At 44.3% G+C, this 24,632-nt stretch overlaps 1 protein-coding gene across 1 annotated transcript in view; it reads right to left on the bottom strand.

Moving 5' to 3' along the window:
* Positions 1–11,495: 11,495 nt before the first annotated feature.
* TGFBR2 (transforming growth factor beta receptor 2) overlaps positions 11,496–24,632 on the bottom strand; it is an 83,720-nt gene continuing 70,583 nt past the window's right edge. Inside the window, exons 6-7 of the mRNA XM_004470876.5 lie at positions 17,262–17,389; positions 11,496–14,147 (exon numbers count right to left, since the gene is read on the bottom strand). Coding sequence (XP_004470933.1) covers positions 13,968–14,147; positions 17,262–17,389 — 308 coding nt within the window. The 3' untranslated portion in view covers positions 11,496–13,967. The remainder of the gene's footprint in view (positions 14,148–17,261; positions 17,390–24,632) is intronic.

A 24,632-nucleotide genomic window follows, 5' to 3' on the forward strand; every position in this document is an offset into this window, starting at 1 on the left:
GAGAAATGACATTGACTATCCATTAGCGAAGATTTATGACATGTGAATGATTTAATTTCTTTATACAACACTGGTAGGTGAATGATTTGATTTCCTAATGCAATGTCTGTGTTGGTAACACAATACCTGTCTCATAAAACAAAACTGCAAGATATTGCCTACATTAACAGCTTTCCCCCGTGCTGTTTGTGCCAACAGCAGGCATTCCTTGCAGCAGTCACGATTCGGCACAGTCCATACGGGAGCTGTAATGGAGAGGCATTTCAACAGACCAAGTTCTGTTCCAAAAGTGGAAAGAGTGGCCCCCCGACACACACACACCAGGTCCTTTACTGACTTTGGGAGAGATTTTTCAGGTGATCCCATTTAGTCCCAAACAAGGTCAAGTACAGTGGGGGCGTGGGCAAGGTGTGCATTGGGAGGGCTTCAGCTAAATACCACCACCATTAGGATTCTATGTTTCTAGGGGCCACCCTCCAACACGAAAGGATGGTTGAAAGACGGTTACCCACACAGAACCTCAGAGATATATTGTAGTCTGTATCTTACTTTCAAATACTTGTGCATATTTATTTGTGTGCATATGACAGTGCATTTTTTTGTTTTTTTCTGGGGTTTTTTTGTTTTTGTTTTTAAGGTACCCAGGCACAGGCACCAAACCCAGGACCTCGTATGTGGGTAGTCGGAGCTCAACTACTGAAGCCATGTCAGCTTCCCTGAGTTGGTTTTATCATGTTTCGCTTGATGTTGTTTTTGTTCTCGTTTTTTTTTTTTTTTTTCAGGAGGCACCAGGAACTGAACCTGGGAGGACCTCCCATGTGGTAGGTGGGTGTACAACCGCTTGAGCCACATCCACTCCAATATGATAGTTTTAAAATACATCCTAGGATGGATGGCTGCCCCAACCTCAAAAATCAGTCAGGGATAGCTAGGTAGTATACAATCAAAAGTCACATTCCAGAGACTGTTACTACATGCATTTCACTTACCTTTATTTCTTTTTAATAGCAGTGGTTTTTGCAAATTACTGTAATGGATGTACAAATGGGTGCTTGTTGGTGAAATTACTGGTGTTCAAGAAGTGTGACTAGGCTAGAGATTTTGGAACAATCTGTTCCATCTTCTTGTGAACAGAATCCAACTAGCTACAAAATCTCAATCCTTCCAAATGGATTTGAGGTTTGCTTCTGCAACATTGCCCAGGTACTTATTTGGCAGGTTCTGGTTGTCAGATACCAGTTCTAAAGTTGCCACTTTTCCGCTTCCAGAATATTGTTACTTTTTTTCTCAAGGGTGAGTGTGGTGAGAGCTCCTAAAGGGACTTGTCACTTTCTGTAGGTTATGAAATAAGCTGTCTGACTGCTTTTGTGCCTAATTGATGGGAGATATTGGCCAAGTCAGGATTTGCTTTCAATGAGAACTGCAAGTGAGGTTTCTGGGGAGGGGACCCATTGCTTGAATCTGTTTCTGATCATTGGAAGCTATCAATACTCAATGTAATAATTACGACTGGCATAATTTACTTAGGTTGATTCACAACAGATGAGGCCTGAGAAAACTCTCTTGGGGCACTGGAGCCATTCCTCATGGGCAATGGGCCAGGTCCTGTAGATGAATTTCTCTCCAGATGCCAAAGTAAAAGACCATTGACATAATTCCTTGGTAAGAGATATATAAATCTTGTGTGAATGGGTCCTGGAAAATCTAGAGTTTCTGACTTAGCACCCGGGCTGTTCCCATGGATTCATAGTGTAAGGTACTCACGCTAACAAGGCTGACTGTTCCCTGGGTTATGATTTGACATTAGTCTGCATGATCTCACCAGGTCTGAAGTACTCTGACCTCGAGCCCCATGGACACCTTCCCTCATCATAGTTACTTTGTCTCCCTTCAACTGAAGGAACTTAATTGGTATGGGGTAGGAGACAAGAAGCCCTATTCTGATGCTTCTTGTCTTCCTCCTTGCCCTGATTTCACTTAAGTCCTGGCTCTTGATACTTAAATTCAAAAAGACTTCGTCTTGCTTTTCAACTTGAACAAAGCTACCGTAAAACAATACTTGCCTCTTGATCTAACCTGAGTGGGCAAAAAAAGGATTATCATAAAAAAGACATGATCAGTTAATAGATAGCCAAATCCTTGGATTCAGATAGGCTTAGAAATCTAGATTTTTTTTTTAATTTTAGAAAGCTAATATGATACATATTATATGGCACCCTGCAGTGGGGTGTAGCTGACATCCCATAATAAAAAACATTAATATTTCTGCCACAGAACATATAATATTCACCTTAAATGAGATAAAGTCTACAAAAAGCCTCATCTCAGTTCAGGTCAGATTTGGGAGCCAAATGAGTTAGATTTTCAGAACATTTAGAAGTCTCAAATGAGCGATTATAGACATATTTTTACCTCACCCCAATAATAAATATGAAGCCACCGTTTGCTTTCCTTAATGTTTCTTCAGTGTTGTCAGCCATGAAAGAGATTGATCTCCTACAAGACCCAGGAGAGTTGAGAAGTAGTTGAACATAGACTCAAGAAAACTATCAGATGAAAATGGGATTCCCTTTATTTTACTGTGGGATATGCAACACATATAAAGAAACCTGTGGTTGGATGTAAACATTTACTCTTTTTTTCTTTTTTATGTTTTAAAAAATTTATTTATTTTTTTACCTGTATTTTTTTTAAAGATACATAGATCACAAAAAATGTTACATTAAAAAAATATAAGAGGTTCCCGTATACCACACACCCCACCCCACCCCACTCCTCCCACATCAACAACGTCTTTCATCATTGTGGCACATTCATTGCATTTGGTGAATACATTTTGGAACCACATGGATAATAGTTTACATTGTAGTTTATACTCTCCCCCAGTACATTCAGCGGGTTATGGCAGGATATATAACATCCACCATCTGTCCCTGCAATATCATTTAGGACAACTCCAACTCCCAAAAATGCCGCCACATCACACCTCTTCCTCCCTTTCCCTGCCCTCAGCAACTATCATGGCCACTTTCTCCACATCAATGGTACATTTCCTTCCATTGCTAGTCACAATAGTTCTATAGTAGAATACCAGTAAATCTACTCTAATCCACGTTTTATTCCTTTATCCTGTGGACCCTGGAATGGTGATGTACACTCCACCTCTAACTTGAGAGGGGGTTTAGATCCCCCATGGCCATGACCCTGGAATGATGATGTCCACTCACCTTTATATTGAGAAGGGTTTAGATCTCACTCCTGCTTGCAGATGTAGGCACTCTCAGTTCCCTGGTGTGGTGGTTGACCATCTTCACTTCCCAGTTAGTGGACCTGGGTAAGTCCAACGAAACGGAGTATAGGTGTTACAACTCTGCTGAGGCTCAGGACACAGCTGGCATATGGCCAGTCCAGAGATTCAAGTCTCCTGAGTATACACCAACCCCAGTAGCAACCACAGGTTCAGTAAAAGTGGCAGAAGAAGCATGTGTAGAAAGGTCACATCTGAGTCCAACTTCACCTTACTCAGGAACACAAATTCCAAAGTAGGGCCCACTGACAAGGCACTGAACTCCAGAGCCATCTGCCATAACTGTAGAACCTGTGTGTCTCTGTAGCCCTCAGGAGCACCACTACCTGGGGTTGTATCTACTTTGGCTGTCTCTGGGATCCTGCTGAGGCATGCATAAGCGCAACCCATCTGATGACCTCCCCACTCTTTTTTGAAGACTTTTAACCATATAAACTCATTTGTCTTTACCATTTCCCCCTTTTATTCACAGTCTTTTTCTAGTTGCATGACCAGTTATTATTGGTAGTAATCCCTCAGCACCCAGGAATCTCATCCCCAGGAGTCATGTCCTATGCTGGGGGTAAGATAATGCGTTTACATGCTGAGTTTGGCTTAGAGAGTGGCCACATTTGAGCAACATGGAGGCTCTCAGGAGGTAACTCTTAGGCACCCTGCAGCTCTAGGCCTAGTTCATATTTCAGGAACACAGGCTCATAAGCATAGTCATCAGTATCATGGGCTCATCCTTGGAGCATCCTTCTTCACTGGTCTTTGCCCTTGCACTTGGACTTGGGGGGTTGTTGCTGTTCCACTGGGGAATGTGACAGAGGTCCCCTGGCTAGGAACTTAGCACTCTCCACATTTACTCTTTTTTTTTTTTAAGATTTTATTTATTTATTTATTTTTCTCCCCTTCCCCCCCACCCCAGTTGTCTGTTCTCTGTGTCTATTTGCTGCGTCTTCTTTGCCCGCTTCTGTTCTTGTCAGCGGCATGGGAATCTGTGTTTCTTTTTGTTGCGCCACCTTGTTGTGTCAGCTCTCTGTGTGGGCGGCGCCATTCCTGGGCAGGCTGCACTTTCTTTTGCGCTGGGCGGCTCTCCTTACGGGGTGCACTCCTTGCACGTGGGGCTCCGCTACGCGGGGGACACCCCTGCATGGCACAGTACTCCCTGCGCGCATCAGCATTGCACATGGGCCAGCTCCACACGGGTCAAGGAGGCCCGGGGTTTGAACCGCGGACCTCTCATGTGGTACACGGATGCCCTAACCACTGGGCCAAGTCTGCTTCCCTCAACATTTACTCTTAATATGGAAAAATAATCATGTGGCTCTTCTTCCCTTTCTTTGAAGCACTGCAAAGACCTAATGAAAATATTCCCTTCTGCAAGGAAGGATTGAGGATCAAGTGATCTACTTATTTAGTTGCTAATGATTCAGATTCCCAGCTGATATGGGCTATGAAAACCTTTTGAGAAAAAGACAGGAGCAGAGCCAGGGCAAGGGAGAAGGTGGAGGGTAGGGAATCCCTCAGACTTGAAAAAGTGAGAGTCACAATGATCTCTGGGGCAAAGGACCTTACAGATACGGTAGGTTTTCAGAGAGTAGGCAGTGGTGCATGAAGGAATTAAGTCTAGACCTGTGGCACTCAGCTTCTTCAAGGAAAATACCAAATCCCCAACAAGGCAATGAGTCAAATGAGGGTCATACCTGAGCAAACCAAATAAAAGTAATGATGGGCATCTCAGGGGAAGTAGGGTTATCTCATACATACCTCTCTCATCATCCTAATAGATTCTCACAAGTTAGTGAGGAAGATAGTCCCAAGGGCACAGAACTGAACTTTCCACCAGCCCAACAGGATGGGGACTCAGAGTCAAAATTAAGTAGGTTTATAGAAAAATAAAGGCATGTGAGATCTCATGTACACCTGAGTTTGTAATCACAGGTTAATAACCACTATAATTTAATTTGAATATTAAATTTTTCTAGTATGTAGCATGTTTAGATATAATGGCAACTGATGACTCCTAAAAAAAGGTTCCAAAATGTCTTTCAGGCTTGTTGAATTCCGAGAAAATGATTTCAAAATGTTGTGCTGGTGGACTCACCATACTCAAACACACAGACACACAACTACCACAGAGCAAGAAAGCAAGAGAGAGAGAGAGAGAGAGAAACTCTAAAAACATATATGTATAAAAAACTGGAAAGGTATTGAAACTGAGCCCTTTTTCTGTTTTTTTTTCCTTGTAACTTTATGTGATACAGTCATATCATTTTATAATATAAAAGAAAAGAGATAGTACATGAATATTGATGCGGGTTCCTATAAATTAAGATGATTAAAGGAAAGTAATCCACTGACAATAAGTACTAGAGGAGCCTTAGAGATAATGTAGTCAAATTTTTCAAATGGGAGAACTGAGGTGCACATAATATAAAGTACCTGTGGTAGTTTTAAAACTTTGCCTCAAATTCTTTGTCACTCCTTTCCTGAGACATGGGGGCTATGTTCCCTTGCTTTGAATTTGGGTGGTGTGACGGTTTGATCTGAAAGAGTGTGGAGACATGATGGTAGATGACTTCCACAGCTGCATCCCAAGTGTCCATGCAGTTTCTGCCTGGTTCTCTTGGGACACACCCTAGAGGAAGATATCTGCTATGGAAGAACTCCATTGCCTTGGCACTGTTGGCTGGAGAGGCCACGTGTAGGTGCTCTAAGTGGCAGCCCTGACAGAGCTTCCAGCTCACGACCAGAACTGTGCCAGAGTGAGGCTTCTCAAACGTCTCAAATGGCTGAGCTATCGGATGATTCCAGACCCAGCTGATATCTGACTGCAACAACAGAAGAGACCCCAAGTGAGAACTGTCCTGCCAAGCCCTTCCCAAATTCCTGACCTACAAAAGTTGAGCAATATGAAATGGTGCTTTAAGGCACGAAGTTTTGGAATAGTTTGTATGTTGTTCATTAATAGTAACTCTATATAATTTGTAACTTGTACAATAAATCAATAGTAATTGGAATACCCAAATGTATGGAGTTGAGGGACTTAATAACAGGACTTGGGCTAGAACCCACCTACCCAGTTCAAAGCAATGAGATGCGACATTGGAATAAAACAAATATTTGCATTCACATAGCCATCATTGATTTCTAGGTTTGATCCATTCCTTAATATTGTTTGAGGCTCATGGGATTGCTCACCACATTGTTTCAGGGAATGTCAAAGTGGGAAAGGGTTGCCTCCTTCACTCCATCCCCATCTTCCTGGAGGGAAAAACTTACAACTGTTGCAAAAAAGATAGTTATGCCAAAAGCATGTGAAGTCATCTAAATAAGTAGCAATCTTTAAGTGATGTTTTAATTATTATACAGTGTACAAGTCACATTTTTTTCATCAAGATTGAAAATGAAACCAAATAAAATTGGTGAAGCCATCAGAATCATCTTTGGTAATGGCCTCCAATGACCAAGGAAGAAATTCTTGGGAGTGAGATCTTTTCATCTTGGGAGGACTGAACCCAGGGGAATTGGTTAAAGATCTATAGTGGGTTGAATGGTGACCCCCAAATCAATATATCTGCATCCTAACCCTGGAAACTGTGAACGTGACCTAATGGGGAAAACAGGTCTTTTCTTTGCAGATTTAATTAAGTTAAGGATCTCAAGGTGAGGCCATTTTAGATTATCTGGTTGAGCCCTAAACCCAATGTCAAATATCCTTATAAGAGACACATAGAGAAGAGAAGAGGGGTGGAGATAGGAGCAGAGATTGGCCTGATGTGGCTATATGCAAACACCAAGGAACACTTGCAGCCAATAGAAGCTGAGCTGGATTGTCCCCTAGCATCTGTGGAGGGCTTATGGCCCTGCTGACACCTTGGTATCAGACTTTGTGCCTCCAGCACTGTGAAGCAATAAATTACTCTTGTTTTAAGCCACCAAATTTGCAGTAATGTTAAGCCAATTCATTGTGTAGCTTGTCTTCCTACTTCCTGGTGGTGGCCAGCAATAATCCTTGGCTTCCCATGGCTTGGAGTTGCCTGACTCCAGCCTCTGGCTGTCTTCACATGGCCATCATTGCCTAGCATCTCTCCTCTTCTTATAAGTATACCAGTTGAAGGGGCTTAGGGACCACCCCACTTTAGTCCGACCTCATCAGGACATGGAGATATCTGGAAAGACCCTACTTCAAAATAAAGTCACAGCTGCAGGTTCTGAAAGTTAGCACTTCAACATCTCTCTCTGGGGGACACAATAAAACCCATAATAGAGGCTGAGGATTAAAATGGGTTAAAAGACTCACACAAGGTCATACAACTAGTTAGTGGCAGCGCTGGGTCTTGAACCCAGGGGTTCTTGCTCTGGAGTTCCCAACTTTAATTGTGCTATCATGAATGTTCAGATAAAACATGAGATGTCAAAGAAATTTCAACTTTATTGATGCCCCTGGGACACCAGGACTACAGCTGTCTGTGTCTGCTATTGAGGAGATAGGTCAGAGAAGACTCTGAGGATAATTTCCGGAGCTATGTGTTGCACAGACTATAAACAGAAGCGATTTTAAGGATCAACTCTGTGTGTGTATGTGCGTCTGTGTGGGCAGGAGGGAGGGAGAGAAAGCACACATGTGAGAGAGCAAGAGAGCATTTCACAGTTTGTGCAAATTTAGCTAAATTAGAAAAGGAAGACTATTAACAAGTTATTTTAAAATGCACTGAAGATCAGGAGGTAAATTAGAATTTAATTATACTGGGTGAGGCTGATTGGCAGCCCATTTAATGTGGGCAAGTCCATAATCTTGTCTTTATCAGCAAAGTTTGCAAAGTAGATCTGAAAACCATGGCCCCAAACCCAGAGTCTGGTGCTGTAATTATTCAAGTAAAAAAAAAAAAACAAAAACAACTAGCTAATTGGAAATGTGATAAGCAACGATTAGGCAGCCTATTTCAGGAGGAAAGCGAACAGAATGAGCAGATGCCAATTGCAGTGGCTTTTGTGAAAAAGGATGGGCACATTTGTGTAAGTGTCAAGTTGGCTGTCCCCTAGGGAAGAGATTTCCCCCAGGATTGGACCAGTTACATTTCACGTGCACAGAGAGCTTAAAATAAAAGAGCCACCCCAAAATAAAAACTGCTGGGGACAAAGAAAGGCTGCATTCAAAAGCTGTTGACTGGTGCAAGGGACTGCAGGGGGCACACGGGGACTTACTGCCACCTGGGAATGTCCTTGACCTTGCAGGCACAAGAACTGAAATAACGCCACCAAGACAGGGCCCAGAAGCTGGGTCACCGGACTGTGACTCCTGTTTTGGCCGAAATTCTTGGTCTGGAGGCCAGAGTCCATGTGTTTTTGAGGAATGGCTTTCTCTTCCCGGGCTCCCCGATTGCCAACTGATTCCCTTCCCCCCGTGCAAATTGCATCTTCCTCCTGCATATTTTAGACTAGCAAATGAAACCTCCCTGCCTCCGTGGACTTGACTTTGCCCTCTAATGTGTGGGCTCTGGAGTCTGCCTGCTTCCCTTCAAATCGAAAGCCTGATTGCTAGCTGTGTGATTCAGCTTTGCTTCTGCCTCAGTTTCCTCATCTATAAGATAAAGGTAACACCACCTCCTAGATTGGTTGTGAGAATTTAAGCAGATAAATAAGTGAAGCAGAGACTAATGTCTGGTACTCACTAAGAACTCAATAAGTGTTAGTGATTAACATGAATTTGTTTCTTCAGGAGAGGCTCCCCAACTTCCCTAATCCATGGTCACATCTCCTATAGCTGGCATAAATATGTACCATTATCTACTTACTGAATTAAAAAAAACACAACTCACAAAGGATGGACTCTTTTAAGCAATAACATTTGTGAAATCTCAGACTTAAGGAGTTGATTTTTTCCTGATATATATGAAAATAAAAACAGATGCACTAAAGTAATTTTTAAAAAGTTAGCACAATCTGAAATCACCTCAGATACCAGGACACATTGCCTTAGGAAACGTTTTTAGGCGTTCACGCACCTTTCCATCCATCTCTTAGTAAGCATTGGACAGCTCTTGTAAGGGGAGGGGAGAGCATGTTGGGGCAATTGAGGTGAAAGAGCACCTCCTGCCCCCACTGAATGAACACACTTAGAGGGAGAGATGATCCCGCATGTTTCCATCACAGCATGGCTCTCTTGTCCCACCGTGCACGTCAGTTGCCTCAGGAGAGCAGAAAGTAAAGAACTGAGCATTTCAGTCATTCCAAATTCCAGTTCCAGGACAACTTGGCTTCGCGCCCAGATTGTGGCTTCTCTCGGACACTGGACTTTTCACTTGAGCTCTCTGAGCATCTGGTTCTTCATCGATAACACAGGCATAATATCTACCTCACAGCAGGAATGGAGGATTCAATCTGAGGCACTCAATGAATGAGAGATCGCCTCAGATTATCAATATGCAGGGCAAAGCCTTCCCTTCCTTCAGATCTGTAGTAGGTGCCCATTTTCTTCTGTGGTGTTAATGCTCTCTAGGATTTACCTCAAAGTTGGCCTTTCTGAGACATTCAGTACTAACCAACTTAATAGTGGCTGACATGTACTGAAGGCTTTCCAAGTTCAAGACACAAATAAAAGCTTTGGGTGTATTCCTTAACACAATGGGGTCCTGCATAAGATGAGGTCTGTAAAATCCCCATTTTATACAAGAACAGATTGAGGCACAGAGAGGTTAGGTAATTTGTCCAGCCACAAAGCTGGGAAATGGAGGAGCAGGTAACTATGAAAATTAGTAATGACTAACATTGTCAAGCTACTAGTTAAGGCTGGACTATAACTAATGTCCATAGTAATACAGGCCACATTATCAAGTTCACTACTAAGAATTGCCCTCCCCCCACCTCCACAGGGACATTTGTCAATCTCTGGAGACATTTTTGGTTGTGACTCGAAAGTGCTACTGGCATCCACTGGGTAGAGGCCAGCGATCCTGCTAAATACCCTACAATACACAGGACACACAATCCACAGGGCAAACTCACAACAGAGAATTAGTCGACACGTCAGCTGCACCGAAGCACTGGAATCCCAATGTAGACACTCCCCTGGGCATCTTCACTATTTAGACCCAGTTAAGAACTCAGAAGCCACAGAAGCTGTGCGATTTAAAATAAGGAGCTCAAAATAAGGCAGAAACGTCGCACATACAGTGTCATAAAGAGCTCTTCAAGCAATAACCTGGAGCCAATTCCTAAGCGATGCAGATCTGCAGATTGAAAGTATCAAACGCATGTGGTGGCTGAGTTGCAAGGGAATGGGGGAGGTGAATGGCACATGGTGGGAGTCAGGATGGGCAGCAGCTAGTGTGAGGAACGGAGAAACGAGAGAAGCAGGTGCAGCAGTTTGGTATGGCTATGAATTCCAAAAATAGATATTGGATTTTGTTCGTAATCTGGTCTGTACCTGGTGTGATTAAGTGATGATCAGGGCTTTGATTGGACCACGTCATTAGGATATTGAGTCCCCATCCCTTGGTGGGTGGGGACTCACAGATAAAAGTCATGGCGAAGGACAGAGTTGAGGGTTTTTGACATTGGAGTTTTGATGTTGGAGTTTGATGCTGGAGCCCCAGGAAATAAGTACACAGAGGACACAGAAACAAGCCCTGGGAAGAAATGAACCCTGAGCCCAGAGAGAAGCAAGACCCTGGAAGAGAGGAACCCAGGAAGCCTGAACGCTTGCAGCCATCGGCAGCCATTTTGCTCCAACACGTGAAAATAGACTTTGGTGAGGGAAGTAACGTACGCTTTATGGCCTGGTATCTGTAAGCTCCTACCCCAAATAAATACTCTTTATAAAAACCAACTGATTTCTGGTATTTTGCACCAGCACCCCTTTGGCTAATACAGCAGGTAAGCTCCTAGAAGCAGCCTGGGTTGGTTCAATGCCTGGAAGAAGCTGTCAGAGATGGAGGCCATGGGAGGAAGATAAGATGGCAGCCAAAGTGGCCTCGTGGGTACACAGAAGGAAGCCAGGCCAGGATCCCAGGATAAGAGAGGGGCAGGCCACCTACAGCATCTGCTTCATCTCATATTAGTGAGTTTCTGTGAATGCTTCTTCTTATAAATATGGAAAAGTTGGAGGATTTTTCTTGTAACTTTTTCTACACGCACTGAAGGGCAACCAAGTATGGCAAATGGGTTTTGCTACCAAGAACAGGAACAGAAAGCAGGAAGCTGAGCTGAGTATTTTTGCTTTATTCGATCTAATAAACATTTTATTTATATAAAAAGGCAAACACTGGATAGAATGAAAATAAGTGCTTGAGACATCTGATATAAAAAGAGTATAGAGCATTCACATTCCTATTTTTAATACATGAGTAAGGCTGAAGTGTTTCCATAAAAGAATAAAACTTTCCCTTTATGTGTGGTAGTTTTTAAAAAAAGTCAGCATATTTAGGAACTACAGAAAGTTATTCCTTGGTCTTTTACCTTGAATAAGGAAAAAACAAAACAAAACAATACAAAACCATAAACGGAACAGGCCACAGTATCAACTGACAGTACATTCCAGTTTATGCTGATAATGACCCAGACGTGATAAAGCTCTTTTGAAACTTGGAAAAGCCCATTAATGAAACAGTATTCTAGAAATCTACCACTAGAGGTCAATGAGCAACAGCTATTGGGACGGCATCAAGTCCTAAGGTGCACGTGGATTTTCCTGGAGCTACCTCGATATTGCAACCAAGCTGCCCTTAACTCCCACCCCACTGCCGCTGAACTGGTGCCTAGGAGTCCCACCTAATCCTAAACTTCAGGGTGTCTCCTAAAACCCCAATGAGAAGAGCGCTTCCAAAACGCACACAGAGCTGATTTACTTACCACCAGTTCTGCTCTAATATTCCTAATTATTTGGCTGAACGTAAGTAGCTTCAAAGCATTTTTAAAGCCTTGTTGATTAACAAGTTTCCTATTAAAGCTCATTCTGTGTTCTTGTCCATGTGGACACAGATTTCCTAATTGCAAGTGGGACTCCCACACTGAAGTCCTCGTTAGCAAATTCTGCAAAGGATGAAAGGCTGGCATTATGGAGAGACCGGTAACCATAATAAAAACTTGGAGTGAAGGCAGTAATCAGAGCAGGACCCTGTGAGCAAAAAGGCTTGGGTTAAGCAGGACCACAGAGACGAGCTCCCCTTTCGTCCAATAAAAGGCTAACTTTGAATCTTAATGCTGGACCACGAAGAGGGAAGGATCAAAATCATATTGTACAGCTAGAGACTGATGGCTTGAATTGAGTATTTCTTACAAGGGATCTTGGTTAGGGTCAGGTTTAATTCCCAGACAGGGGTGGGGCTGATGAGTGGCAAATTCAAAGTATACAGTGTGAAGTCGCTTTGTAGGTATGCACACACCTTTATGAAGACCGAAGAGAAGTAGAAACCAGCGGCTCTCCTTGCCTGGGATCCAGATTTTTAAGCAAAATCAAATATTTAAACTGTGGCTCGATTTTTTAAAATGCTGTGCTGATTAAGCACATGTTCAAAGTGTCTAAGGAAGTCATCCTGAATGTGGCAGTATTGTGTAGTAGCTCAAATCCTTTCCAACAGGGCAAAATGCACTTGAGCATTCAGGAGTCCAGGAAAGAGTTCACTGGTGTTGGTATAGAAATCTGGGGACTTAAGCTAGGTGTGCCAAAAAATTAAATACAAACCCCACAGGTGTATTTGGGCCCTTTTAGGAATAGATGAGAGATGGGGACTGGAGAATAGTGCTATAGGCACAGGAGGGCAAAGAAATAAAGAATGAGCTCTTCTTAGCTGAAGGTGAGGTAAATACAAGACCTCTATTTTCACTGGTTGGGAAGTTTGACATTTCTACGGCCTGTGAAGGTAACATGTGGATTCCCTAACCATTCAACTATTCGAGATGGGGCAGAGTTTCTGAGCTAGAATGAAGAAGGTGGTTCACAAACCAGGTACGGGGCTGGAAGCTCAAGTGAAAAGTCCGACAGAAACGACTGCACGCAGGAACTCAGGGATACTGGCTCCCAAAAGTGTGACTGTATTTTAGCAACATGGCTAGAAGAGAGCCCACTTGCAGGAATTAATCTTTTGCACAGGTGAGTGCAACATGGCAGCTGCAGGCTATGAGAGGTGGGGCCCCTCTCCCCAATGCCAAGCGCCCACTCCCATGCCCCCTTGTATAGCCAGAGCACCGCTGCGGATGTGATTGTCAAGTGCTAATGCTGTCACAGATCCCTTCCTCCTCTGCTCCATCCCGGAGCTCTTCCAAGAAAACCAACTTTCTGGGAATCCGTGATCTTTTTTCCTTGTCTCTTTTCAGAGTATGGCTGTATATATATAGATATAGACATATATAGATATATATATATAACATAGCTATTCCATATTTATGTACAGGCATTAATAAAGTGCAAATGTTATTGGCTATGGTAAAAATCAATCTCATTTCCTGAGGAAGTGCTAACTCAGCTTATCCTATGACAACGTCAAAGGCAAAGGATGCTCCATGTCACCCACTCGCTGCGGCTACTGTCTCCACGCATCACTGCAGCCCACAGGGAGGGAGCGACGCCCTTGGGTTTCCAGCAAGCATCAGTCCAAGGGCAGCTTCCCGCTGCTTCTGTTCTTTGGCGAGAGGGGCGGCCGCTTTGGACATGGCCCAGCCTGCCCCGGAAAAACTATTTGGTAGTGTTCAGCGAGCCGTCTTCTGGAATCTTCTCTTCGGAGCAGCTCCTCCCGGAGAGTCTGTCCAGGTACTCTAGCTCATTGAAGCGTTCAGCCACACACTGGGCCGTGAGCCGCGCCTCCGGGTCGTGGTCCCAGCACTCCGTGAGTGTCTCGCACACCATCTGGATGCCCTGCAGCAGGAGAGAAGTTTAAAGGGCATCAGAAGCAGGTGGGCTCTCCAGAGACCAGGTGGCCTGCTGCAGGCCAGGTACAAAGGACCCTGTGCATTCAACAAGTTCTGACTGAGTCCCAGGTACGCCAGGCTCTATTATGGAAAGAAGGGAGGGCGTGCAGGTGGTGGTGGCCCTGGAACCCTACAGGAACCATTTGGCTTTGGCTTCCTTCACCGCAATAGGTCATGAAATGGGAAGGCTCCCCACTAGGCTTCTGGGCACAGTAACTTGCCCAGTACTGAAACTTTCCTCCTGATGAGGCCCTGTGGTAGTCTGAGGTTTTTTTGGACCCCAGAAGACCATGTCCTTACAGCTAATTCATTCCTGCAGCTAGAAACCTACTGGAGGTGGGACCTGCCTTTAGACTAGATTATTTTGGTTAACCATTTTGATTAGATTACTTCCATAAAGCATGGCCCAGGGTGGGTGTGAAGCACCTTATTGGAGTCCTTTATAAATGGGAGGAATATGGAGAAACAGCCACAGGAGTTCAGAGAGAAAGCCACAAGAGCAGGGAGCTGAAATCAACGAAATCCAGGAGAGAGGAAGCCAGGCTAAGACAAAGAATCCTGAAAGAGAAGGGTGAGCCCAGTGGATGCTTCCATGGGTCGGTGTTTGGGGAGAACACATCACCTGATGGCACCTTGATTTGGGCACTTTCATGGCCTCAGAACTGTAAGCTTTTAACCCAATAAATTCCCATCACAAAAGCCAATCCATTCCTGGTAGGTTGCTTTTGGCAGCTATTAGCAAATTGAAACAGGCCCCGACTACCAATTTCATATCTTTCTGTTTTTTTTGTCTTTATTCATTTTTTAAAATATTACATTAAAAAAAATATGAGGTCCCCATATACCCCCCACCCCCCTCACCCCACTCCTCCCCCCATAGCAACATTCTCCTCCATCATCATGAGATAGTCATTGCATTTGGTGAATACATCTCCGAGCACCTCTGCACCTCACGGTCAATGGTCCACATCATAGCCCACACTGTCCCACGTTCCATCCAGTGGGCCATGGGAGGACATACAATACACCTTTCTATTTTAACAGGGCTTAATATCCCAGTCCGAGTGGTATAAGGGCATGTGCCAGGTTTCATTTTGTAAAGTCCGTATGTTTTGGGTAGTAATTCAGTAGCAACTTCCAATAGCTGCCAAGGACGACCTCTGCTATGGCCTATTACTCTCCAACCTTAGTTTGGCCCTAAGATATAACCGTCTTTGTAGGCCAGGCAAGCTTGGCTCTCGAGTGTCACAGGGTTCAACACAACCTCCGAAAGGCCCCATTCAGGGATCCCATCCAGGAAATGCCACACGGAAAGATAGCAAGAGTCTTCTCTCACTGCCTTTCTGTTTATTTTGCAATGCAAAATTGTCAAGTCCTTTCGGGGAATAAGGCTGGCAGGAGTTGAAAAGATAGACCGACAGGCAGAAAGCGAGTGTGTGACCTCAGACAGGTGGCCCAGTGGGCCCGATAAATTCCCAACACCATCCCGGAGAGCTGGCCCTTTCCCTGGTGCCCTGTAATGCCAACAAATTTCCCAACACATCTAGAAACCCCTCTGTCCCTCCCCATCCCATGAGTGCATGATGTTGAATTAATGGTATAATTCCCCTAATTGACAGTAGTGATTGATGGCCCTGTTAAGAGTGGAGTGCTATTGTTGGTACACTAGTAGCATTTATTTTATTCAGGCACTGTAATTACAGGCAGTAAATTAAATTAAATATTAAGCATTAACTTGAAATCAATAAGGCAACAAATCTCATTAAGAGGAAAAAAAATGCATTATGCAAATTCTTTCCAGAATTTTATCATCATGAATAATGGCTTCATTACAAGAACTCAACAGAGGAGGAGGCAACAGAGTTTGAATGAAACATAACACCAGATCCTCTGATTTCAGAGTTAATGAGAAACAGCCTCGCATTTAAGCTCAGGGAAGCCCACGCCTTGGCTGGCACTCTGCTCCCACCTTCATTTGAGTCTGGACACTCCAGGCGTTCTCGGCCAGGCCAGGCAGAGCCCCAGCTCCTGCTCCATTTGCCTCCCCAACTGTGGCTCACTGGTTGTTTCTGTGGCTTATCTGAATTGGCCTTGCCCTTAGGAAAACCGGTGACTTCGCCCCTCCCTCATGAAATGAAGGAATTCATCCAAAAGAGGTAAACAATTAAATAAATAAATAAAATTTTAAAAAAGGTGTTTTTCCACAGGAAGAACCTTTTGGCCAGGGAGGCAGGCGTATGCTTGCTCTCCGGCATCTTGCGCTGGTGGCCCCTTCCTGGGTGTGTCAGACACACAGCCAGTATTCTCCTTTCTCTCTCCCATCCTATCATTTTCTTCTTTTTCTCTGACCTTTGCCCTCAAAACTGGGACAGATGGCTCTGTATGTCCAGAATCACTGCCCTGCTATGGACCTTATCTACCATTTCCTGAAAAGAAAAAAGAAGAAGCCATTAGGCTGTTCCCAACAGGTTTCCTGCATGTTCACTTGCACTTTCCTTCTCTTCCTTCCTTGTGTTTATTCTGGAGTGATGAGGCACCCCCCACTTTCCCACGTGCACTCACACACACCGCGTGCATCTGGGTGTGCTGTTGGCACACGCCTGCACATGGCCCTGTACAAGCTGTAGTCGCTTCCCAGTCCAGATGGCCCATAAAAACCACGTATTTCTCGCTCTGCTAAGTATCTTCTTCTGGAGCTGAAGAATCCCAGGATAGAACATTTGGAACCCGGGAAGGAATGCAACTTCAGCTCACTATGAAAGGCACAGGGCGGGGGGGGAGTGGCAGAAGCTGAGAACGAAACATTCTCACCGACAGCCAAGGTGGCTTGGGAAACGTGACGAACGCCCTGCGAGTGATTATTTGTGAGCCCTGGAAGAATACGGGTTGGAACGAGAGTGACGAAGTCACGCCAGTCTAGTGAACGCTTCTTTACCTAGCAGGGTCCCAGAGCACAGAGGAACCTGCCCTTAGGTTGAAGCCCGATCTCCCAGCATCCTCTCCTTCCTAGGAGGCTGATCCGCATGAGTCTCCTTGGCCTTTGCAAACAGCCACTTCTTACCTGGTGGTTGAGCCAGGAGCTGGGAATGTCTGGTCGCCCCCGATCCCTCAGCACGTTGTCCTTCATGCTCTCGACACAGGGATGCTCCCGCACCTTGGAACCGAACGGAGGCTCGTAGTCTTTGACTTCTGTTGAGAGAGCAGGCAAACACAGGGCCATTGAGATCGCAGCCTGTGGCCGGTGCAGTGGCTGCCTGGGGGCCGTGAGGCCGGAGTGTGAAAATAAAGGTATACTTACTCTACAGCCCAATTTTCTTTCTTTTTTAGAGAAGTTGTGCGTTTATAGAAATCGTGTATAAAATACAGGATTCCCATGCACCGTCCCATCACCAATACCTTCTAATGAGCCATTTTTATTAACAGACTTAAAAAAGGAAGGAAGGAGTGGTTGTGGAAGGAGACTGAGAAGTGTTCAAGAAATGACTACTGAGTGCTTACTATGTGGTAGGTATTGCGCTAACAATTGGGGAAAGAGTAGAGAACAAGAGGAACAAAGAGAGAGCTTACATTTTAGTGTGTATATTTCTCGACAGGGGTGCTACTGCCCTTGGGTGGAACAGGTTTTGGTTTACCCAAGAGTAACATACATAAGCAGATTTAATATTTGAAATTAAAATTTCACGGGGAGGGGTGATTAGGAAAAGAAATGTCTACAAAGCCTCATTAGAATAGTAATCCTTGAAAAAATATTGCGAAATGCTCTTTTACTGGGATGATAGAGGGGACAGATTAATAACGTCAACAAATGAAATTTACAAAGGTAATTTTCCTTCAGTGATACAGGCTATAAAGATAATAATGCAGATGAGGTAACCCTTTCTAGGGCCTCAGGTCTCAACTAAGAGGTCAATCCTCCATGAAAGTTCCTTGAAACTCCTCCAAGTCATTCTTGGTTAGATGTCCTCAGCCAAGCTCTGTTTTAGCACTTCTATTTTAATATAATTGCCTGTTTATTTGTCTCACCAAACTAGACTATGAGGAAGTAGGGTCAGAGTCCCTTCCTCATTCCTATATCCCTAGCACCCATGGCATGACCTCTCAATAAATACTTGGTTGAATGAACGAATGAACAACTTTTAGAGCATGCCCAAAGTTGGCAGTGCATAAACTGGGTGAATATTAAAACTACACACTCATCTCAGTGGGCGGGCAGCAGAGAGCAATTTAAAAGACAGAAAACACTCAAGCACCAAAACATGTATGAACCGAGAAAGGGGAGAATGGATTAGACAGAGTCAACAATTTTATCTCCAAAGCAAGTAGGATCTTTGACCATTAGCATCAAAATAATCTTGTTTAGAGAGTTTAAAAAAAAAAAAAAAAAGCACACATCAATCATCTCATCTGTCCTTCACAGGCTAAGAATTGAATGAGCTCTCATGACAAAATGGCATTTTGAAAAGGGATGGCTTGTTCTTGCTTTTTTTTTTTTTTTCCTTTCCCAGAGCCCTTACTTGGATAATTTATCTTCTTCAGCCTTTCTTGAACAGAAGGGTGCCAGGATATTTTCTTTATTTATAGTTTGAAATATATGGAAATTGGAAAGAAGGCCTCCCATCCCATTCACACAAGAACAACCTGCCCTTCTTAGTGTCTACTTTTGCCTTCAAATACCAGGCACTTACTTAATCCATGCTGCTCTTGGGGTGAGATCTGAATTGTGATTTGCATAATATTTATATGTCTTATTTCTCTTATCTTCTACCAGAATATAAAGGTCAATAGTCTGAGGCAGGGGCTGAGTTTTAAGTCTTTAAATTCCCTGCTCAGAGTCTAAAACTGTGCCTTATATATAATAAGCATTCAGTAATGTGACTTTGGTTGCATTCAGGAAAATGCAGAGAATTGGGAATCAGAGAAGCTTCTCAATAATGGCTCATTCTGACCCACTTATTGTCTCCTTTAAAATGAAGGGGTTGATCGGAAGGGCCTCCAGGTTTAGCTTTAATCCAGTCTACTCAAAGGATGTCCTCATAGTGCCAAGTCTTGAGCTATGCACGGCAGGATAGAATGGGATGCAATATGTATATGATATAAGGTGCCGCTTAGATACATTTCCAAACCTTTTGGCTGCTGTAGCAGATGTGGTCAGTGCACAGCCTAGATCCCATTTCCAGATCCCATTTCCTGGGCCAAGTGCACAGCCCCCCGCTGGTGTCGATGTCTGGTACTACGTGCTCACGCCTTCGCCCTTCTATGGAGGACTGCCCTTGGCTGATGGGTGCTAACTAGCCTGGAGATTCCCACCATCAGGGAATCTGATGATTAGCCAATGACTGATTCATGTGACAATTTAGTAGCCCAGTCTGCTTGCCTCTGGCTGGGATCACTGCCATGGGATTCTGGCTCCAGAGCTGCTTGTGCCATCAGGTTAAGCTGGCCCAACTGGACCCCAGTTTGCTCATCTCCTTCTCCTGCCCCTTCCTGTTTCTCTTACTCTCTTCTCCTGAGCGCTTATCCTCAATAAATCACTGCACCAGAATCCTTGAGTCAAACTTCGCTACTAGGGAACCTGGCCTGAGACAACTGCCGAGGAGCTCTTTCTCCTGGGTTCCCAGGTCTGTCCTCAGCTAAGCAGCACCACCTGACGTTGGTCGGAAGCCACACTGAGGAGGCCTTGGTAGAGCCGCCCCTCTTAAGAGGCCACCAGCAATCCCCATAGGAATTCCCGTACCACAGCTAATATACGGTGTTCAGAAGGGAGGAAAACAAAACAAAACAGAAACATGACCACAATCCGGGGAGGGAAAGGCTGGCATCGGAATCAGCCCCAGGTGTCTACTTCACAGCAGCAAGTCCTTGAGAAAAAAGAAAGTATCTCCGTAGTTGCGATTACAACCCAGGGCCAATTAACTTCAAGCCCTCATCTTTATAAAGTTACATAAACCACAGGACTCACTGTAATGTTATATAAGGTCTACGTGGACCAGAGCAGGTTTCTGCAGGGAATGGTGCCGGCAGATTGGAAGAGCAAGTTCCCAAATATGGGACTATTTTTTTCCTTAAAGAAAAAGCAATGAATGCGCCTGTGGAAAAGAAGACACCAGCTGTAATCCTTTCCCAGAGAAAAGACTGTATGTGGATCACTTCCTGCTTTTCCTAATACCAGGGAAAGCTGTGAGAGTCCTTAACATCCTCAAGGCACAGGAAGCCTGCTTCCCAGCTTTGCCTGGTGGGAGATTCCAAGGAGAAGAGGTCAACAGTAGCCAAAGAGGAGCTGGCAAAGGGGCTGATCCACGCAGTGATCCACTTCCCTCTAGATTTAAAGGAGACACATCTGGGATGATTGTCATCCGACCCAAACTGGCAAACCAATATTAAAGTAGTCTTTCAGCTTAGGAGTAAGGGGAGCTCTGAAGGGTATGCATCTTTTAAATTGATCTTTCTTCAACTCCTGGGAAATGGCATCTTGATATAATAAATATTTTCCAAAAGAGCTAAATTTTTCCTTTTTTCGAAATTACGCACTTTTGCAATTTCCCTTTGCTCTTATCCCTCCTTTTGAACATCTTACGCACACACACACTTATTTAATCCTACTTGTCATGTGTACAAAGATTAGCTAATTCTTGGCAGTGTGTATCTCTTTGCCTCTGTCAGCAGTTTTGGTATTTGATTATTTGATGGAGGCAGGATAAAAATCACCCATAGGCAGCACTGCTTATTTTCTCCTTTTCTTGGTCATTATGACAATTCCAAGATCTGGGCCTCCATTGGGTCCTGGAAGATGACCATTTACAGCAGGGGTTCTCAACCAGGGATCCACAGACCCCTTGGGAAGCTAAACAGAGAAGTGCTAAACCAGAGCTTGGCTTAGGACACCTATCCAAGATTCCAGGGAGTCCGTGAGCTTGAACTGAAAAAAAAAAAAAATCAACTTATTATCTTTATTTTCTCTGACCTCCAAATGAAATCTAGCATTTCCTTCACTTATGAATGTAGGCAATAAACAAACGACAGCAGTATTCATTTCACTGACTGGCAAAGGGGTGCACGGGAAAAAAAAAAGGTTAAGAACCCCTGATTTACAGACAATATATTTAAGGCCAGCTCCTGACTGTCCTCAGTTCTTCCTTGAGCCCCGCAGAATTCCAGGGATGTTTGATTTGACTGGGCAGAAGGAAGTGACCACCAACACCCCACTGAGGCCTGAGCCCTGCAGGAGGAGGTCAGCAGGGCGGGCTGCCCCTGCCAGCTAGAGCAGTAGAGCCGGTCCTTCCCAGGACGACACTGCATGCCTGCCTCTAAAGACAGGCAGTCCTGCAGAATCGAAAAGGGTAGTTGGTGGCCTGGATGCTCGTACTCTCCAATTTTCTCGCCATGGTTTCAGGCACCCACGGGATGAGATGCTTCATCCACTTTGGCAAAACTACTGCATCCAAACTGCACATCTCCTATCCCAGTCTATTTATTTCACTGAAGTGTTTAAAACATTTATTGTAGAAAATGTACATGATTAAAAACATGAAATAACTAAATAAAAACACAGAGAAAGAGCTACTCACTTCCTCTTCCTTAACCCCTCGTTTTATTCACAAAAATGGTTAAGGTTGAATGATGGGACCAAAGATGATCTATGTTTTTCTCTTATTGCTTATAAATGAGTAACTTCCAATCTATTTTCTTTAAATTAAAAAAAAAAACCCCAGCTTTCTCTCCCTTTAATTCATGAGGGATTGAGCCTTTGGTAAAACACAACAGAAACGAATTCCAAGAAAAATGAAATTCTACGTGGGTGTCATTACTAATGTCAAATTGCTATGAAGATTTCTAAACAGCTCCTCTCAGTTCCAGGATTTCTCGGCTCACAGATCTGGATTAAACAGTCTGAGGACCAGTATCAGTCCAGAGACCACACTTGGAGCAGCACTGCTGTCAAAGAATTGCATTGTGACAGAATTAAAAGAATGCAAGTCCTTAAACCTATTCTAAGGGTTTCAAATGAATCAGACAGAGAATGGTGAAGAAGAGTCTTCAGAGATATATGGCCCAACACCCTCACATTTTATAGCTGAGAAAACGGAGGCCCAATAAGTACACTGGCTTCCGGAAAGAGCACTCAGAATAACATACCAGAGAGCTTCCACGCTGACGAAATTGCTTTGTGGTTTTAGGAAGCTTTCGCGCTCTCTCCTCTCTAACAAGCATGGAGTTCCTTCTCCCCCAAGCAGCGTAAGCACAACGGGGTGGCCTCCAGATGCCAACACGGCTGCCACAGGCCATGCGTAATCAAATGTGTTGCTCAAGACCTTGGCTAGGCCCTCCCAGCTATAACCCACAGCACCTGTTGGGTGGTTATGGTTTTTAATATCTAAACAAGGTATTCAACAAACCACCAAGTAAAAAGCGTAGCCCTCTCAGCTGCTAATATTTACTGGCAATCAAACCAAACACTCATCTGTTGTGGGGTTTGGGCAAGTAGGTGGGAATGGCAGAGAAGGAGGTGGGGAAACCTGAGGGCTTTTACATCACAGGCATTGCACTCAGGGCACGGCTGGCAATAGTGAACACAGTATTTCTAGAGTTCCTCCTTAATCGAATGATGAACGGCCTAAGGCCTCCCTTCTGTGATGAACTGCAGAGAAAGCAAGTTAAGGGGCAAGTGGGGTTAGTCCAGGCAAGGCACACTCCAGAGAGAGTGCAATTCCCAGCTAACCTATAAGAATCAACTTTCTAAAAAAGATTAGAAATAGCTCTAAAGAGAAAAAAAGCAAAGAGCTCAGAGAGTAAGAATGAGTTTAATAGGTTAAAAAAAATTTTTTTTGAAAATATGCATCAGGAGTAGGGGTATTAGTAGTTGTTTGTACCCTGGCTCCATCATGAACTAGACATGAGGACTCCTTGGAGAAAGGGATTTCAGCACTTGGTGTCTCAATTTCCATAGCCACAAAATGGGCTAAATCACATCTGCCCTCCTCCATCGTGACTCAGTATTTTACGACAGGGCAGACGACACATCATCTGACTTACCCTTTCATGCATGCATCTCCATGGGGGACAGGCTGGGAGTCTTAAGGAATTAGCCTTCCCAGCTTGTCCCCAAGAGCAACCCCCAACCAAAGGCTGATGGGAGCTGGAAGATAAAACACCTGAGTTTCCTTGTGAATCGGCTGGGATGACGCTGAGGTGTGCGCTCCATGCTGCACCCAGAGCTCTGCAGCCCCCTCACCTTCCAGCTGCCCACAGCGGCGGCCTCGTGGTAACATACCATCCACTGGCTTCCTTCTCTTCCCTGGCCCACGTCCTCACTCTCTTACCACCATTTCCTGGGATCTCTTTCCAAATAAACTACAGATACTCAAATTCTTATTCCAGGGCTCAGTAACCCCACCCAAGCAGGTGCCTCCACACCAGAGATATTTAATCAAACGAACTTCCTATCACACCTTCTCCAAACGCTTCCCAAGTGAACATGCGAAGGCCACACACCTTGGGATTTCCCTGAGTACCTCAAACAACACCTTTTCTAAGAAACGTCTTTATTTCGTTCCTGGAGAACAACTTTCTCTGGCTTCAAGTGCTCCTCTCCTTTCCATTCCCCACAGTCTCTTCACAAGGAAGCCACTGACAACTCTGGGGCCCTCGTAGCTTCTTTTAATTCCTCTCACAAGGCTCCTAAGAGAAATACCGCTCGCCTCTCTCTTCCCAGAGCTGCAGCACTCAGAGGGCAAATCTTTGGGACAGTAATGACTTTCCTCTGAAACGCAGCATCTGGTCCACAGCTGTTGTTTTGATTGTAGCTCCAGTTTAAAAGTGCGGCAAAGCTGTTGACAGTTTCTCCCCAAAGCTGCGTGTTTAAATCTGCCTTCCACATTATTCTCCCCCGAAATCCAGGAGAATGCAGGGCCTCAATCCCGGTCTCGCCTCAATCCTTTCTCTCCGACCCCAACTTTCCTTTCCTTCATTTTTGGTTCATTTGCCCTTTTTGTTCCTCTCCCAAGAATGCAGCAGCCTAACAATATGCTATGGAGACATTCTTGGACTCCGGTTAAATCCTTGCTTAGTTGGCTGCTGTGTGTCAGCCTTTAGTCAAAGGCCTGAATGGCTAGGGATTTAGAAGTCAATGGCTTGTGAGCCACTTTTGGCTGGAAATGACGTGAATATTTTGCCTGCTGTGTTCACCAAATAGGGCCCTGAAAGGAGTCCTGCCTCCATCCGCCTCCAACATACCACACAAACACTTGTGTGGACACCAAACAGACCGAAGGCGCAGGAGGGTGCAATGGAGATTTCTTTGTAAAAAAAAAACAAAAAACAGTCTAAGGTCTGTCCTTGCTAAGTGGCAATTTCATTACTTTTCTCCTTTATAAAACAGTATCACAGCAACCTCCTCCTTCCTATCTCCTCTTTGATCAACTCCAGAAAACCTGTT

The sequence above is a fragment of the Dasypus novemcinctus genome, chromosome 31 (assembly GCF_030445035.2).
Source record: "Dasypus novemcinctus isolate mDasNov1 chromosome 31, mDasNov1.1.hap2, whole genome shotgun sequence".
Classification (NCBI taxonomy): Eukaryota; Metazoa; Chordata; class Mammalia; order Cingulata; family Dasypodidae; genus Dasypus; species Dasypus novemcinctus.